Here is a 19,569-nt window from a genome sequence, read left to right on the forward strand (position 1 = left end):
GACAACCTTATTTCACGAATGTCTTTAAAATCAATCTGTCAAACTAGTAAGAGAATATAAAAAGATTACAACATTCACCACGAGAATGAAATAATAAATAACATTCAATCACTAAAAAGAATAAAACATTCACCACACGGCACAAGGAGTTATAGTGGTTTAGTGCTTAAAACAACCATGCCTACTCCACTCCCAAAATTACTTCCCTCATAATTTTCGCTTTCACTATAATAAGTTTTTCACAGGTTCACCTTAACAACCTGTTACAGTTCCTTGTGATTTTCATGGGCTCACATCAATAAAACCCCTTTTGTGATTTTCACGGGCTATCACAAATAGAAACTCCTCTGAGATTTTCACAGGTTATCTCAGACAAACCTCACTGAGATTTTCATAGGCTATCTCAGAAAAACCTAAAAAGAAATACAGTAAATGTACTTATCTTCAAATGGAGATTCGAAGACGTGGCAGAAGCTTGTAGCAGAAGAAATTCTTTCTTGAACGTAGATGGCACAGTGTTCAATCAAACAGAAAGAGTCTAGGGTTCTATAGATTTTATAAATGGAAAACTCAAATGCTACTTGATTCAATTATTTTAGATCTCAAAGAGGAGTATAAATTACCCTCTTAGAATAAGATTAAAAAGATCTAGAGATAAGGGAATTGAATAAGCTATAAATTAAATTTATAAATACCAACAGATAGCTTGCCGAGGACTTGAGCTTCTCTCTCTCTCTCTCTTGCAGAAGAATTATAGTAATTTTTGTTGTAAATTAGAATGAGAGAAAGCTTCAATTTATAGGTAAAGAGGTTGAAACTTCGGCTGGCCGGAGTCCACCGAATTCGTTCCAATAGCTCTCGGATCGCGCGGGATAAGATATATTTAAAATTCGGATGGCCCGATGACAAATTCGGTTGGCTGAATTTCCGCAAAATTCAAAGATTTTCATTGCTGGAATTTCACCCAAACTTTCTTGGGCTAGCCGAATTTCAAGCTTAGGCTAGTCGAACCAAAACTTAGGCTAGCCGAATTTTCAACAGATTTTGTTATTTTGTTTGAGCTTGAAGTTTGGCTGACCAAGGAAGTTAGGCTGGCTGAATTCCAAGATAAAAACACTTATAAGAACCCAATATAATGAAAATTTGAAAGTACCTAATCCTAAGGTCTTTCTAGGGTTATACCAACTGTGTTTTAGCAAATATATGAGTCATTTTGTCTTGAACTTTGACTTGATCTTGTCTTGAATACGGGCGTCGATTTATTGAGAAGATGTGTCGATCCTGAGTTGATCAAAAGCCATGAAGAGTTGTTGTGATTCCATATTTGTGATCTAACCTTGAAGCACTTTTGTCTTACGAAATTTGACAACCTATGTGTGCTTAACATAATAGCACTTACATAACACATAGCATAGATAGCTATTAGAGGAGGAAGATGGTCCATGACTATAATCCGCTTCCAAACACTATAATTGTCAGAGTCGAGACCAAAGAGAAATTGCGTTATTTGAGTTTCTTCGCACTGCTTCCATGCATGTTCATAGTCCATTATTGATGCAGGACATGGAAAATTAAATATGATATGCAAGATTTCAAGCTTAGATCCTACCAATTCAGAAACAATCACACAAATTCCACGTCCCACATGAAAATCCAAACATACAATTAAAAAGGGGAATCTATGCGGGTCCAAGCCGACACAGGCTAGGACTGGACCAATAAAAATTATAAACCAAATGATGTCAAAGGGAAATAAAATCAACTACTCATGCATAAAAATCAGTCCCTAATCCAAGGGATTCCCTAATTTCAATTCAAGGAACACTAAGGTGATAAAAAGGGGCAAATTAATTAGGGATCATGTAATCTAGGGTTAGGATTCATGAAAAACGGCTATGAGAGGATAAAAGAGGATAGAAACCTGAGCCAAATGATGATCCCGCCTGTGGACAGGACGTGCGTGTGATCCCGGCCGCACATGTGTGGGGCCCACTATTCAGAAAAAGACCACCTTGGCCCTAGTCGGCCAGGGATGGACTCCAAAACCCCCAAATCTCAGCTCGATCCGATGTACGGTTTGTGCGTGGTGCTCCGCCGAAGTTTCAGCTCGTCTGCGGGCCGAAATCTGGAAACCTGTTGTAGTGAAGAAATCTGATGCAACAAAAGGGCAAATTCGAAGTACGGATGGTGGGGGAAGATGGAAGATGGAGGTGAATTGTGATCGATGTGGCTTCGCACCACGGTAGTTAGCCCTTCGAAAAGGGAGGGCTTCGCACCCACTTTTGAATTCTTCCACAACTCACGAAGAGAGCAGAAAAATAATGCAGGAATTTTTTATTAACTTCAATGAATGAAAAGAACTACAAGGGGTGCCTATTTATAGGGAGAACCCTATACCCAAAAACTCGCACCATGTGCGACACCTATTACTTGGTGATGAAGTAAACTAAAATAAAAACCAAACAAGGAAATCTAAAGCGTTCACGATGTTCTAAATAATAACAATAAGCAAAACCTAAAATATAAAGCCAATTCGACGAGTGGGCCACGATCATGAGATCCTATGGTGGGCTTTTCTTGACTATCGGGCCACTTTTCTGAACCAAAACTTGACTTCTAGCTAGAGGCCCTCCCTGGACATCGTCATCGAGCTAGATCGATGGTGGGGTCCTCTTTCTACGTACGTACGTGCGTAGGGGGGGCGGCGTGAGTGCGCTTGATGTCCCCATCAATTATACAATGGGAAGGGAGTGGATGATAGAGATCCAACTTATCCCACATACCCCAAAGAGCTAACAAGTACTCCTTCCTTCAAGGATCTTGAATCCTATTGAAATTTCCCGATGTCTGAGGTCAACTAAAAAATTCTAGATACATTCTAAGCTTCTGAATACATATCATAAAGGGTGTCCCATATTCTTTTTGTTGAGTTAAGGAACATGATAGAATTGCTCATAGTAGGTTCCATATTGTTAAGTAGTCAAGCCATGACTTGGTAGTTCTCCTTTGTCTAAGTATTGAAATTTCCATCAATAGAAGCTTGTGCTTCATCCAAGATATAAGAGGTCTATCTCTTCTTTCTCAAAATAGCTTCACAAGTTGAGCCCACTTCAAGTAATTATTACCATTCAACTTTATTGTTGTGATTAACAAGGGATGGGATTTCGAAGATCCCAAACTAGAGCTCGAACTTATCATCCTCTATAGGGGTCCACAAACACAAACCTCAAGAGCAAATCACTCAAAGAGGGACACAAGAGGCAGGAACAACAACAAATTCACGTAAAATTGAGATCCAGATGATAGCTTGGAGGTCTAGAAGTAGTTGAAGAGGGAAAAATCATCAGTAAGGACCAAGAGATGGTTGAAACAAGCATCACCAGCACTTCACAGGAGAAGATCAAGCACCGGAGCATACACTGTGAGCTGTGGTATATGTTCAAACCCACCAGGACCCAACACCGGCATTGTCGGTCCACGTTTTGGCATCACAACACCAAATTCACTCATCACTCCAAAATAGCACCTTGAGTAGATAAAGATAGTGGATACGACCCACGATGTGAAGAAAAATACAAAAAACAGCTACTGATTTGAGGATAATGGATGGAAATCATAAATTTGGGGGTTTTCCGCCGGATGTGAAAAATGGCTCAAACATACCTCAAATGATCTCCAAAAATCTTTTAAAAAGTACCATACATCGTCTAAAATCGAGATGTATCAAACCATGTCCTTCTGATGTCGGTCATATGGTTGCTGACATAAATAAATTCTTGTGGAACCAATAAAAGCGAAGATCTATGCTTTGATACCAAGTTGATATGAGAGGATTTAGGAAGAGATGAAGAAGAAAAAGTGAAGAGCAAAAGAGAATTGTGTGAGAGAAGATAGAGTTTTGAGGGAAGTTGTTGGTGTATTAGGGCAACAATTCACCCACTCCTTTTATTATAAGGCTAGAAATATAGAAACATACTCTGTTGAAGTGTTCAACACTATATACATACACCCACCCAAAAAGGCACAAATACACACAACTATAAATACACCACTTGCACGCTCTACAACATCGCCGAGCTAGTGGGATGTGGAAGCACAAGTATGGCGTTGCTGAGGGTGGTTGGACGGTGTTGGCTGGTGGTTGGAGTGCCACCGAGGGTGGTGTGAGGTGGCGGTTGTGCAGCTCAACTATTGGTTAATGGCGAACAACGGTGGCATGTGGCAGCGAGATCTGCTGTTGTAGCGTAATGACCTATAGGAAGAATGGGGGAGGGAGGCGGCAATGGAGGCAGTAGGCATCGTGTTGTTAGTGAGCAACAGTGGGGGGGTGACGAAGACAAGAGCTGATGCTACAACAACAATAGGTGGGGTGACATGAGCAACCTGTTACTGTTTGGTGACGTAAACTACTATGCGGTGGCGGCCTACTGCTATGCAACAGCAACGGCCAATTCCGCCATTGTTGCTACTGAAAAAGAGGAGAGAGAGAGAGAGAGAGAGAGAGAGAGAGAGAGAGAGAGAGAGAGAGAGCGCTCCTAGGGTTTTGAAAACCTTGGCTCTGATGTCATGAAGGAGATGAATTTGATATTTTGGAGATTAGGGTTTCCCCTATCCCTCTCTTTTTTATAATAATAAATAATTTAAAAATATTTGCTATATGCAAGACTACCCAATACGACACACACTCAACCTAACAAAGCTGGCTTTTTGTATGGTTGGGGCCTAGTTTTGGTGGTCTGAGATCGTTGGTGGGCCCCAGAATGGGTGGCGATGTTGTTTGATTGGTAACCTTGAAATGGACAAGTGGTAAGAGAGTGTATAGCCAATGTTCCATATGCAATGGGAAAGTGACCATCGATGGCATGGTTGGGCTTGTTTGATGGAGGATATTTTTGTTCCATTAACCATTGTTGGTGGGGCCCACTCAATAAATGGTCTCGATCACTTAAAGATGCGACCTGTCTGCATGAAATACTAGTCCCGATGAAAATTCTAGTGATTAGGGCTGGCCGTATGAGGATTCTAACAGGAAAACAAAAAAAAGCAGGTAAAAGTTGGTGTAATCCTTCTTCTCATTAACACATTTGTAAGCCAAATGAAGGATGCTGAGAAACAATTTGTCCTTTCGAGATAGTTTGATTGCTCCCAATTTGGATTGGATGGGATTAATCAAGTGATGCAAGACAATTAACCACTTGCTCTAAAAGATCGAACTGATAGAGCACGGCGAATTAATTCCTTTATCCCATGGCCCAAGCCCCACATCCATGGTTTAGGTACTCGGCCAAACCCTCCTCATGGGCCCCAAATCCATGGGTTCCGCCCCCTTGTGGGCCTCAAATCACATGTGTTCTGCCTCACACAGGCCCCAAATCACATGGGTTCCGCTGGCTGCCCACCCCGAGTGTGCCCCCACATCCAATAGACCACCTCACTCGAGCCAGTGTGAAAAATGCCCCCGCATTATCGAAATTCTCAATTCTCCAGTAGTTTTACTGGAACTTTTACAAAGGAAAAACCCACACTCGTCATTTTATTTTATTTTTCATTGAATTGGATAGTGATTTAGTGATGGATTTCGAGAAAGTTTGGAATTTGATTGGTGGGAAACAGGATTCAACAAAAGGCAGGAAAACTGTCTTCCTCATTGGTTTCCCTTGTTTGCGACTGATGAGGACTTGCGAAATTGGTTTTCCTTTCCACAGTTTCCTAAAGGAACATTTTCTTTTTCCTCTCTAAAACCTAAGAAATGGAGATTTCCACCCTTTTTGAGAGACATCTCTTTTGTTTTGACCATTGACTATTCCACATTTCCATTGACATCATGCATGCTAAAACAAACAGGTTATTTAAGGATTCATTTCCACAGTTTTTTTTTTTCCTATAATTTTCGGCGGATGTGACGTATTCCCTTCCTCGTCTACTTTTTTGGTTTCCACCAAACCAAACATGCCCTTAGGGAATGTTCGTAATTGTATGAGCAGAGGATTGCTAATCCCAGGCAGTTGTATATGCCCACTGCTCTGCATATTTGCAAGATCCAGTGGCCTCTACCATATAGATGCCCTGGCCCAAAAATCAGGCAGGCTGTCATGCACAAAACAAATGTACGGTGAAAACAAGTTTATTGTAGCCATCCATTTGTTTTATGCACCGTGTCCCATCTGATAGTCTGCCATTCTGATTTTTAGGTCAGAGCATATACGTGGTGGGCCACCTGATGGGCGGCATGGATGTACATCACAGGTTCCAGATTGGTACATTTGGCAGCATGTAGAGAGTTTGGCCTATAAATGTATCAGATGAGCAAATCTATGTATAAGGGTAATGAGGAAATTGAAAATAAGACTACTCAATTTTCTCATGATAGTTAGCAGTAGGTGAATGATCAATGCCAAATAATAATGGGTCCTTTCGTGTCTGTACTTGTTGAACATTGCCTCATGGGAAGACTCTCTAAGTTATCCCCCGGGAATATATGATGCTACGGTAAAGAATAATCTTTTTGTTTTGTTAAATGAAATCTCAAGGACCCATCGGACCCAATTTTATGCCAATTAAGGGCTGTTAAAGTGAGGAATAAAAAATGGCACAGTTGATTGAAATAAAAACATTCTAATCATAGCATGGTAAAGAATGTTCTAGAGATGAAGCTAATTCCTTCGGAGAGTTGTATGATAATTGTGGCTTAGATTTGTATTACTAATTCATATTTAGTTAATTTTCTCAGTGTTTCGTATACACTTCTATTCCTATAACTATCATTTCTAACTTGGTTGAATCAATTGCTTTCTGTTTCCAATTAAAATTCTATAGGATAATTGGGAACCATTTTAGGTAGTTTGTTAGATTTTACGATAGTTCCAACACTCATTGACTCAACTCAAAACTCGCCGAGTCAAATTGACTCAATGAGAGTTTGAGCCAAGTCTCTGGGAAACTCACTACTGGACCTGATGCGGCCTGGACTTGGAGAGAGTCATCGGGTCAACTCAAAATGACCCAGCATGAATCAAACCAAGTCACTTGCTTTCAAGGAGGGATTTTATTGAAAATAAATGATGCGGAACTGGGATTCAACCCCAAACATCAACCAAGGGACGCAATGCCCTCAACCAGTGAGATAAATGTGTTTTTTGTTGGTATGAGATAAGTTCTATGTTACTTATACTAAATTTAACTAATTTAAATATCTATTAACATTATTTTCAATTTACAATAATTAAATATCGAGTCAAGTTTGGTCGAGTCTTCGAGTCAATATGACCCGGCTGGCAATTGACTCGAGTTTTTGGGTTTTTGAACTATAGTTTTTACTATACTGATCCATTTGAATTAAAAGAATGTTATGGACGAATGCCGAGTACAATTTCTTCAATAAATGATAAGAACTGAATTCCCTATCAGTAATGCATTTCTAATCTTTTCGTCTTGAATCTCCTTGCTTTATGGGTTTCTAACAGGTTTCTCCAAGGCCCTGAAACTGATCCTGCGACAGTGAGAAACATAAGACAGGCTATCGATAACCAAACAGATGTCACTGTCCAACTGATAAACTACACGAAAAGTGGTATGCTTATTTTGTGAATTTTGGAATAACATTATATTTTTTTCATTGCCTCAAATTTAGTTTGATGGTCGATGCTAGGCTTAGTTTTTCTTTAGAAGGCAATACAATAAAGATATCCATCTCCACAACATTAACTTTTAGATTATAATTAGTTCTTGTTATAAAATTCATGTCGATATCTCTATTGGCTTACATCCATTGACTTCCTTTTAATTTGAACTTGATTCATAGGCCGCCCCCTCCTGCGATAGACTTTTGTAGTTATTAGTGCATCTTGCAATGGACAAAATGCATTGAATTCATCGGATCTCTTCCTAAGTTGGTGAACATTAACATGGTACCATGCACCAAGGGATTTTTTTTTTTTTTTGGTATGTGCATAATGGGATTTCACAACGATTATTCTCATCTTGTATGGACAAAAAAATCTGATTTTGGCTGTTCCATTGTGTTTATTTATACAAGCACAAAAGCCTTTTCAATGGTCTGTGAAGCACTGCATCTTTTAATATGATGAAATAGTAATGGTATATTTTATTGGGTACTGCAATAAACTTGTCATTCATCATGCAGAAGCTGCCATAACAAGATTTACCTCTTTTTCAAGAGGCAATCTGTCACGCCACAGACTCGGTAACCGGATTCAAAAGGAACCCGATAGCCGGTTCTGGCCACAACAGCCTCTGTAGTACCCTATTCTCGGCTCCTGAGGCAGGTTCCGATCTTGGGATCCTACAAGGAGGATTTTCATAATAGTAGAATCATTTCCAATACGAGCATACCCAAGATCACAGCAAGTAAAATCTCGAAAATAACAAAGGAACACATCACAAAATTCACTATAAATTTGAACTTTTACAAGCTTTCATAAGGTCCAAAAGGACATACATAAGATAATAGAAGAAGGAGAGAAAAGTCTGCAACACTGGGGTCCTCAAGCTCAACTCTACTCCAAGCTCTGCCGCTACGACTCCTGCCTAGGATCTCCTGCACGCATCAATCATGCATAAACTTATAGAAACTTGGAGGGTGTTGAAAGTGTGTGATAATAGCGCGCAGAAGAATAATAGGAGGTACAGGAAAGGAAACATGTTCAATGACAATATCACCAGCTTTACCAAGGCTTGTCATGAATACGATGCAATGAGTACTGGGCGCCATACCAAGGCAATGCATGAAGGGGCTTATACAGCGGATGCGAATGCGATGCAAAGTAATACCAGTGCTCATAACCAATCCACATATCAAGTACATTTCCAATCATAAGGAAATCACTGGGGTACACTGCTGGATGACTGTCGCTCTACAGACCCTGCACGTAAGAGACCTCACTACCCGCCTATGGACAGCCAATCACCGGCAAGGCCTGACGGTAGCGGACCCATATACGAGCTGGTTAGACTCAGCCTAGCAATGCCTCCTTACATCAGGCGAGTAAGGCCACACCCCTACCTAACCGACTACACAACGGTGGGAGTTGCGGCCTAACGGTATAAGGCCCTCGTGCGCTCATAGTTTCTACTCGGTCACGAAGTTGGGGTAGATCCTTAGTACCATGGAAGTTTTGAGAATTTCACCCATGGGCATCCTATGCACCCTGTATGCTCAAGTAATATTTCCGATGTCCACACATACGGCTATCCACGAACGTTCCTGTGGAGGCGAGGCCCTGGTGAAGCAAGGGCGGTATCATCATGAAATGCGATGTCAATGCATGAGTCATACATACAGATCATGCACAACCTTCAGGCACTCAATGTGCACAAGGGGAGAAACTCCATCTCTCTATGACCACCACACGATGCAATCAATTCACACAGATGATTCATATGGGTCACAATGATGTAAGTGCGCTACTTGTAGAATATATTTCTCCTTCCTAAGGAGGGAGAAGGTCTAGATACGTAGACAAGTACCCTAAGGAGAAGCGAAGTCCTCTAGTGGGGGCCCAATACTTTGGGATGGCCCACAAGCTAAGAGAGTCATAAAGCCTCAAGGAGGAAGCGGTCCTAATAACGTCCAAGGCGGGCCTTCAACCACCTATGAGGACCATATGGGTCTACCTTAGGGCCACCAAGGAGGACATGCAACCTCAACTGGGTCCCAAAAGGTAGCCCACTACGCATATAAAGTAAGGTCCAAGGCCCAAGCAATCCACGGCCTAGTGAGCCATACACTAAGCCCAATACATAGGCAACATGGTGGGCCCTCAAGTAAGGTTTGGGCCCACCCATAAAGGTCATGAGTCTACTCATTATGGTGGGCCTAATGGGCAGCCCATTATTCCAACATATTGGTGATCCTTATATTGAGAACAAGTAAGTTGGACCTCACATCTCGGTCCATGTATGGGTTTATTTTAATGGGCAAGCAAGGCCCAACTACTTGAATATTTGACCCATAAAACTCATCACAATGGCATGATAATATAGGCCCTAAGGGTCCAATGGGCCTATCAAAAAGTTTCAAGACAATGGGCCTAGGAAAACCCAACAAATAACTAAGAAGACTAGTCCAATAAAAGCCCGATTGGAATGGGCCTTAAATATGCACTAATTAAGCCCAAAATCTAATTAAAAATAGGGCAAGATATGTGTAACAATATCCCCAAATTTGGTGGACCATGCTGCCCCAAAACATCCATTTATGGGCAGTAACCATGGGTCTATTGCTGAAATTCCAGCCTACCCACAATCTAGCATTAGTGAAAATTCAAAAATTAATTAAATTATATGTTTATTTTAGTTCCTGGTGACCCATACATGTCATAGGGGGGTCCACCAAATGAAGGGAGTGGATTAAACGCATAAATCAGATGGGCCATACTGCTGGACTGGACGTCCAGCAGCAGCCCAATGGGCTGGGCGGCTCATGGTGGGCAGCCTTATGGGCCTGGGTAATTAGCCCAAAACTCACCCAAGTGGACCCCAAAAAATGGAAACAGAGGGAGGTGGCTATGTCCCACATGGACCAAGATTGGATGGAAGGTGGGACAACAAAACTCATCAAGGTGGGCCCACAAGGTGGCTTGGATGGCCAGCCAAGGCTGGACGCCCCAACCTAGTGGGCCACTCCATGCCGCACCACGGTCGGTACAGGGGCCCTATGGCCCTGAAAATTTGTATGGTGGTCCTTCCATGGGTGGGCCACACCTCTACAAAATTTCGCGATTTTTGGATAACTAGAAGTATTTTAATTAATTTAAAGAAAACAGTCTGTCCAGAAAATCTGTCTAATCTGGACGTCCCAACGTGGTGGGCCGGTCCAGCCCTTGCCACGGTGTGCGCAGGGGTCCATTGGCCCCAAAAATTTATAGGTGGGTCCTACCATGGGTGGGCCACCCCTCTGTAAATTTTCATGATTTTTGGATACTCATAAGTATTTTAATTAAATTTAGGAATACAATCTGTCCAGAAATTCTGCTAAGTGCAGAATTCTTGATAAACCATGATTGAGTACCCAATGGTGTGGGCCCTGGATGTCCAAAAATTGGGAAATTAAATTTAAACCTTCCCACATATATGTAGTACAAGGTAGGGTCCACCAAAGTAGCCCACCTGATTAGAAACTATTTTAAAATTTTGAGTTTCCAAATTGCAACCTTGCTGGAATTATAGCAGAAATTTTAGCAAGGTACTCATATTAGCCCACTCTTTTGGAGACCCAAATGAGGTCAGTTGAGACTGAAATTTGGCATGCTTATAAGTGGGACACGTACCTTCAAAAATCATATATCACTTGGTACAAAACTCTCCACCAAAAGCCCCAAATTCTGGCCTCAAGTTGGCCCAAAAATCTGTCCAGACAGATTTGGACAGCAACATGTAATTGAAAGAAATTATATATAGACATCATTTAAGATAGGATTTAACCCCCAAAAATCATGTTGTGGACCACCCCAGTGGGCCCCACAAATATCCAGACCTTCCCCATCATCAAAAACCCCTTGCATGTGCCCCATTTAGGTGGATTTTGGGGCCACATGTCTAAGGATGGACCGCCATGGACGTCCAACCTCCATGGATGGTCTGGATTTTTGTTGGTCCACAAGGTGGGCCACACATGCATGATCAAAATGCTAATATTAGAAAAATAAAGGATCGGCCACAAGAGGAGGGGCTCCGCCACATTGAGGCCCTCCCCTTCATCAATCACACCACACATTTCATTGATTTACATGATACAACATAGATCAAACACATGCATGTCCTAGAATCAAGATCAATGGTTGGGATACCATCCCAACCATGATTCTAAGGTCTAGATGACCTATCATGCAATGGAATCCAAATAATCCTCCATGATGGGGCCTATAAAGGGAAACCCCATGCATATGATATGTATGCATGAAATAGGCCATTTGGCCACATCTAAGGAATGGCGTAGGATCTCCACCATTGATTGGTGGGTCCTACACTTCCCATATGAAAGAAAAAGAGATCTAAGAACATAAAAATGAAAATCTTACATCTTAGCAGTACACCCACCTTAGATCTCTTCAAACTTGTATCTTCTAGCTCCTAGTGCACCAAGGGAACCATATCAATGGGTAAGATGGGATATGAATGGTTAGATTGAGAGGAAATAGGGAAAGATAGGGCTGGAATGGGGTGGATGTCCCACCGTCTCTTGCTAAGGAGGAATGAGAAAGAGAAAGGGAGAAATGAGAGGGAGTGAAGAGAGAGAGAGAGAGAGAGAGAGAGAGAGCCTTTTAAGTTAGGTAATCATTTCTCTCTTGCCTTGGTTAGAGAAGAATGATGATTGCAATAGGGAGTTACAACCAAAGTTGTAGGGTTAGTAGGTTTTCTAGGCTTGTGGGTGGTGTTTAGAGGTAGGTGGTGTAGGAATAGGGCTTAGGTAGTATGTGTGTGTAGTGTGTGTTGGAAATAGTGCCAAGAGATGGAACCTACCTAGAAATCCATGCACACTATCCCTAGGTGGGCCACATGACCATGATCAAGGGCTAGAAATGAAATGCACACAACTTATGATTTACACGTCGGATGGACACACAAGACGCGACGTCGGAACCGCAACGATGAAGCAGACAAGACGGCACAGGTTTCTGCTCGATCCGAGTCGGGTCCACATGACCGGACTTAAGAATAACCGCAAACACTATTCGAGGGTCGTGGGTGGACGGGATTCGACCAGTAGGACCACGAGAACAAGAGAAACGAAATGCACACTCTTACACACACATGCACACTCCTGCACTCGGGTTGGGTCTTACACAATCTTTCATGGAGATGCTCATTTAGATTCAACCTAAATTTTTCTTTGCTACACACATTGTGGTGGTCATACTTGAGCAAATTTTAAAATTGATTTTTTTTTTTTTGCTTTACCATTTCTTCTATAAAGTGTTTCTAAGTTGTTTGAACTAATGTAGGTAAGAAGTTCTGGAATGTGTTCCATCTGCAACCTATGCGTGATCAGAAGGTACAATTCCAAAAAAATATCATCTAATTTCACATTATTTCCATTGCTTTATGATTATTATTATTAGCAACATTGTTATTCTGCTTCCATAAACAGGGGGAGGTGCAGTATTTCATCGGGGTGCAACTGGATGGTAGTGAACATGTTGAGCCACTTCATAACTGTATTCCAGAGGAAACAGCGAAAGAGAGTACAAAACTGGTCTGAACTCATTTTATATATTCAACTGATTCCTTTGCTACTCTCTTTCTGTAGTTTTGTGTGCTAAGCTCATGTTCATGGATAAAGCTGTTTCAAATGTGAAAAATGGTAGCATGTAGAATTTTAAACATTAAATATTAATTGTGACCACACCCAGTTGTCCAATGGATATGTATCTCCAACTAGACCATCCTTTTGCTTGATGCAAATATGGTGTCCTAGGTTCGTGAGATGCTATTGACCACAAGGGAAAAAAAAAAGAAGCTATGTTACACCGTAACGTCCTAAGCTGCCCAATTTGACAATTGAAGTGCTTGCAGCAACAGATAGAACACTTATATTCACACCCACCTACATGCACACAAAGACCACCCTGTTTTAAATCTTTACAAGGCTATGGTGTTTGCAAGTGGTAGCATAAATAATTCTTAGCGAGGTTTCTGTAGGCTATATTCATGAATTTAATCACTTTTCGGTTGCCACATGTTATATCTTGAGCTATGTTTCAGTCTGATCTTTTGAGTTCATGACATCTTTTACATGACTTTTTTTATGTGATCATCCCAATGATTTAGCTAGTTGGTATCAATTTTATGTCATTAATTGCATCCTTTTACCGGATTCATGTTCAGGTGAAAGAAACTGCAGAAAACGTTGATGAAGCCGTGAGAGAACTTCCAGATGCTAATATGGTAATTATCACATATTAACTCAGATCTCTATTAAGTCAAGACTAGACTCATGGTTACAAATAATAATGAGATTCTCTGAGTCCCCTACAGAAACCGGAGGACCTATGGAGCAATCACTCAAAGGTGGTCTTCCCAAAGCCTCATAGGAAGGACAGCTCATCATGGAGAGCTATCCAAAAGGTATATAACTGTTACATGCTTGGATGACATGTACATCGGTCTAGTCATAAGTGCTTGGGTGTTCGAGAGTACTGTGAGAAATAGAATATTTGAAAATCATCACAAAGCTGAGAAACAAACTGTAAAGTTATTGTGAATGTGTCATATTTCTGTATAGCATGTTCTTCTAAGAAATGTTTGCAAGTAACATCTTTACTTTGGTTCTGTTTACCTGGGTCCTACCATGTTTCTTTTTCATTTCTCTCTCTCTCTCTCTCTCTCTCTCTCTCTCTCTCTCTCTCTCTCTCTCTTTTCTCAATATGTTACTGAGAAAAGATACTAATGCTAATGTCGAGTTTTAAGTAATCATAAAGAGGCAAAGGCAATGCTGGGTTTACTGGGAAACAATTGGCTAGACCAGTTATGGCCAATAGGGCTGCAATTTGGGGTCGGGTCGACCCAACCCGAGTTCAGGTCAGGTTGGATTGGGTTATCAAGGTCCTCAGGTTAACCCAATTTGAATTTGGGTTGGGTTTGGGTTGAGCAAAGTCAGGTCAGGTTAGGTTGGTTTGGGAATAATCACATGTATTTGGCTTGGCTTGGGTCGAGTACTAGAGGACTTTGGGTAGGGTTCAGGTTGGGCAACTCAGGTTGGAATTTGGGTTGGGTTGGGTTGGGTTGCAAGTTGGGTCTCTTGAGGGAGGGTTGGGCTCGGGTAGACCCTCAACCCCATCCAACGTGCCCAAGTCGCACCCCTGATAGCTAATAAATGAGTGGCCCCACCAGTCGCTCATATATGACTCCCCTTCATGTCTACTTCCTTTTCTTACTCAAGCTGGATTTCGTCAGTGAAGATATAAAAACTGTACAAGCAAAACTCAGTTAAAATCACATCAAAACTCTTGCAACAATATGACTTCAGCTAGTGTTTCGCATGCATGGACAAGAGCATTGGCTAAAACATTAAAATTATGTGAGTAAAATACCACGGCGGCTTGGTAAAAAAGTTAACTGGTACAATTTTCTTGGGTGCACAATGAATTTCTGTTTGCATTTTTCAAGAACATCTCAAGAAAATGATAATACCCCCAGCAGTTGAGGTTGTTTTTGCAAATTTGATGGGTGAATTCAGCCAAGAAAGGTTGGAGATGGTTTTAGAAAGCATGGAAATGTTCATTTGTTCTCTTTCCCAGTTTATAGCGCGTACTAGAATTATACAGAAGCAACTACAGTCATCTTGAATAAACTAATTTTCTTATTCACATTTCCACTGATTAATAAGCTGAACGCTGATGGCCTACTTTCATCGTGGTCATTATTTGAGTTGAGTATAGTGTCAATAGAATCAGGTAGGTACATCCAGCACTCATGCATGAATCGCATTGGATGTATTTCTCTATGTTTGATTGATAATTTGTGTTATATATAACAACCCTATATCACATCTGTATTTGGTCATTCTAGTTTCTCTGTGGAAGTTAAATACTTTTGGTTATCTTTTGCACATTTAATTGAAATGTGCATCATTGATATGTCAGTAATCCATTCGCATCTACTTGGATCTTCAGGTTCTACAAAGTGGAGAACAGTTAGGCTTAAAACATTTTAGACCAGTGAAACCTTTGGGATCTGGTGACACAGGCAGGTTTGTAGTTCTGTCAAAATTATTTCTTCTCACTTAGTTTGCTACTGATGCTGCATGTTTTATAACCACTGAAGTTTATGTACTTTGTGGATTTTTTCCATGTATGTGGTACAACATGCCCCTATGGAAGTATCTAACCCATTTATTCTCATTCTTTTTAAGAGTCACTGGATTAATTGATGATATTTATAAACGTTTAATTATTCTATTCTGGATTTTTACTTGAAATAGTTGCATTACCTAAATAAAGACATCGATATTCAATTGTGAAAGACTGAGGGTCATCAACTTGTTGTTTTAGATTTTTTGAGGAAAGTAAGGTAATATTTTGAAATGTGAATAGACATGTGCTTAGGTATCTATGATCTTTGGCATCAAAACTGAATATTGATCAGTTGGAACATTGAATGAAGATGAGGAGTTGAGTGATGGTATGTGCAATGCTAAATGAATTGCCCAATGTCCTGTGCTTGTAGCATGTGTGTAATAGAGTATCTATCTAGATTGCATGTCTTGTGAACTATTTTCTATATGTAATAGCGGTTTAAAAAATTGATTGGTGTTAGTTGAGTTTCAGATTTAGTAACACACTGGTAAACAATGAGTATTGTTAGAGTATATTAGGGCAAATCTTATTAGGTTAGGTTATTTCCTATTTTATTAAGATGTATATCTGTTAAATATCTCCTACAGATCATGCAGATATCTCTCTTCTATATATTCAAGTTACTTTCAAATTTTAATGAAATAAACAATTCACAATTTCCACAATGTAGTCTCTTGTGGTTTGACATGGTATTGGAGCTAGGCTTTGCAAAGCTCTCTTCCTTCTCGTCGCTGACAGTCGTTCCGTCACTGCATGAGAGCCACCCTGACCCACTTCCGCTAGCAGTGCCCAGTTCCAACCTGTTGCTTTCTGTCTCTGCCATGTCAGTGTTCTCCATCTGGCCATCTCTACTGGCAATCTGTCATCGACCAAACCTCAACCTCTGCTGCCAGAACTCATCACTGTTGTCATTTTCAGTCTCTGTGTGCACCATCTCTAATCATGTCATCTGTTATTGGGCCTGCTGGATATTTACCCCCACAACCTTATCCGTCATCCCTGCACTGCCATTCACCTTATGCAAACCCATCTCAGCCTCCCACCGCTATTAGATCCGGCAAACCACCACTACCACCATCGTTTCTGGCGACAAATCATCCATTGTCTGCCAGAAACCCATCTCTGCAATAAACCGTAAATTCATCACCCATTAAAATCAAGCCACCATCTTTCATTGATTCCAGCAGCCTCGTCACTGCCACATTCACCGCTGCTGCCTACTGCAGCATCCTTGCCAACCAGCAAACCCATCAGATCCAGCAATCATTCATCATTACTCTTCCCTACTCAGTAGTCACCATCTCAGATCCATCGTGTTTGCTGCCCGAACCCACCTCTGCCCCTTCCTGCGTAGACCCTGCTAAAACAACCTTGCGGCAACGTCTCCACCACTAATCTCTTTGTTGCCTCCACCTCCACCTCTTCTCGATTGTATCTGTTCTTCGTAGATTGATTTTGTAATCAGGATAGAGATTCAATTTCTACATAAAGGTATCGATTTTGTAGAAATCAGACTTCACTATGCGGTCATTCGCCTCTTTCTATTCTTCTGTCCAATGGGTTTGATCTGTTTTCAGTTTTTTACCATGTGGTTTCTTGTGGGAGATGGAATTCACTTTCTAGGCTCTTCTCCTACTGATAGATTTTCAAGGATTGAGTCACAAAGGTATCAGTTTGATTAAAATCAAGCCACCAGGCGCGATCAAATGCCTTCTTTTCTTAGTTTGGAATTTGATCAATTCAGTTTTGGATTGGTTGGTTCTCACTAGGTTTTGCTTTTACTTTGGGTTTTCTTCAAATGGTTGAGTGATTTCATTTTGCGATTCCTTTGTCCACCTTCGATGACGTATCCTCTCGTACCAGGCCTTCTTTACAAGATTTTTTATTTTTTTTTATTTTTTTTTATTTTTAAAATTTTTATTTTTTATTTTTTGTGTCGGGCATATGGACTGGATCCCATTACCTTCGTTAGCCTTGTGATTATACCCATTTTTTTTGTGTTATTGGAATATCTAGAGCCACCAAAAGAGCAACGATTGAATTCCCAGCCACTAGAAGTGCATATCCACCAAAAGAGCAATGAGTGATATCCCGTCCATTGGAAGTGTCATTAGATCGTTCATCGGTCATTGGAAGTATCACTTGTTGATGTAGTTTGTGTAGAGATGAAGGGGAAAAAAAATGAGAGAAGAAATGTATGGCTTAGGGTTTCACATCCCTACCCTTCTATCCTTTATATTTAAATACCAAAAAAGCAAAAATGGAAAAATTCCCCTACTACATTAAATACAATGACTAGTATGTCCAAAGACTAAAAAGACCAAACAAAATAAGTGAGCTATAGGCCCATCACCAAATCCAAGTGGGTCATAGGCCCATAGCCATAACTTTTAACAGTTGACACACTAGAAGTCGTCAAAAGTGCCAGCTCACTTCATGTCACTTGTTGTTTCATCACCTCTCGTCCTTTCACCACCTAATGTTATCGTTAAAATTTTCTTTTGCTTCTTGAATAAATGTTCATTGTATCTTTCAAACTTAAGTTCTTCTTTTCAAAGTGTCCTGAGTTTGAAGGGGGATATTAGAGTATATTAGGGTAAATCTTATTAGATTAAGTTATTTCCTATTTTATTAAGACGTATATCTGTTAAGGATCTTCTACATACCTTACAAAACTTTCTCCTCTTCTATATATTCATGTTACTTTCAGTGAAATAAACAATTCACGGTTTCCACAATGTAGTCTCTTGTGGTTTTACAAGTACAAAGTTGATTGAAATGTGCCCGTCAATGTGTGGTTGTTTTAGACCACCTAGAGTTTTCCTTGAAAAACAACAGGATTTAGAGTGCGAGGGTTGTTATCATTTCTAAAAGTTTGAGTACTGGCGACCTTGATTGGAGATATCTAGATGAGGGTGTATGATCATTATGCATCAATCCCTTTAGTGGGGCTGAGTCCATGAGGCGATACCGTCGTAGGTGCATGGTCTTTTTTCTCACCACCTAGTAATTTTCACATCCACTGTATTACTTAAATGAAAATCTGCAAATAAATGATGCAGTCCAAGCTTGCTGACCAAATACCTTAATGCATTGATATACTCATACACAGTGATGGTAGACAATTTGCTGCATGCTGCACATAGGTAAAAAAATCTGCACTTGTATGAAATATGAATTAAACATGAGCAGATGTTAGATAGAAAGTAACAAAGAAAAGGAGGAAAAAAGTAACTAGTGGGGGGATGATGGACCATACTTGGTATGCCAACTTCCCTATCACTGCACCAAGGAATCACAGGACATTCACCAATGATCTAGATAGCCTTGGGACAATTAATGAAGCACTAAGTCTATACTCTTCATGTGGACTGGTTAGGCACGAAGGTTGGTCCCTTTTTAAATGCCTCAGTAGTGGGGAGTCCCCATCTAATCTTGTCTTTATCAACTGGAGGCTTGGCTGATTTGCTTGATGATTATGGAATGCATATCTTGGTCTTGCAGGCTCATACAGGGATGTTCACTAACGTTAAGTAAGCCTAGTTAGCCAATAAGAGAAATTGTAGATTTTTGTGTGACTACATTGTAGACAGTATCAATTAATGCTTTTATTTTTAATAAAACATGACTTATGATGGGAACAATGACTGTTATACACACCGGAAAAAAAAAAATTGCAAGTTGTTAGCATACAACTTGCTAATATGTACAGTGCATGTATTTCATTACATTATCCACTAGTATTGCACTAGAC

General features: G+C 40.5%; 1 protein-coding gene across 3 annotated transcripts in view; it reads left to right on the plus strand.

The window, feature by feature from the left end:
- Positions 1 to 19,569, plus strand: part of LOC131253131 (phototropin-1) — an 89,367-nt gene that overhangs the window by 36,138 nt on the left and 33,660 nt on the right. For all 3 annotated transcript variants that reach the window (XR_009174938.1, XR_009174937.1, XM_058253964.1), the window contains exons 8-13: positions 7,464 to 7,570; positions 12,963 to 13,012; positions 13,109 to 13,213; positions 13,846 to 13,905; positions 13,996 to 14,085; positions 15,633 to 15,709. Coding sequence is in view for 1 of the 3 variants with exons in the window: in XM_058253964.1 (XP_058109947.1) it covers positions 7,464 to 7,570; positions 12,963 to 13,012; positions 13,109 to 13,213; positions 13,846 to 13,905; positions 13,996 to 14,085; positions 15,633 to 15,709 (489 nt within the window). In the remaining 2 variants the exon portion in view is untranslated. The remainder of the gene's footprint in view (positions 1 to 7,463; positions 7,571 to 12,962; positions 13,013 to 13,108; positions 13,214 to 13,845; positions 13,906 to 13,995; positions 14,086 to 15,632; positions 15,710 to 19,569) is intronic.

This window comes from Magnolia sinica, chromosome 8 (genome assembly GCF_029962835.1).
Source record: "Magnolia sinica isolate HGM2019 chromosome 8, MsV1, whole genome shotgun sequence".
Classification (NCBI taxonomy): domain Eukaryota; kingdom Viridiplantae; phylum Streptophyta; class Magnoliopsida; order Magnoliales; family Magnoliaceae; genus Magnolia; species Magnolia sinica.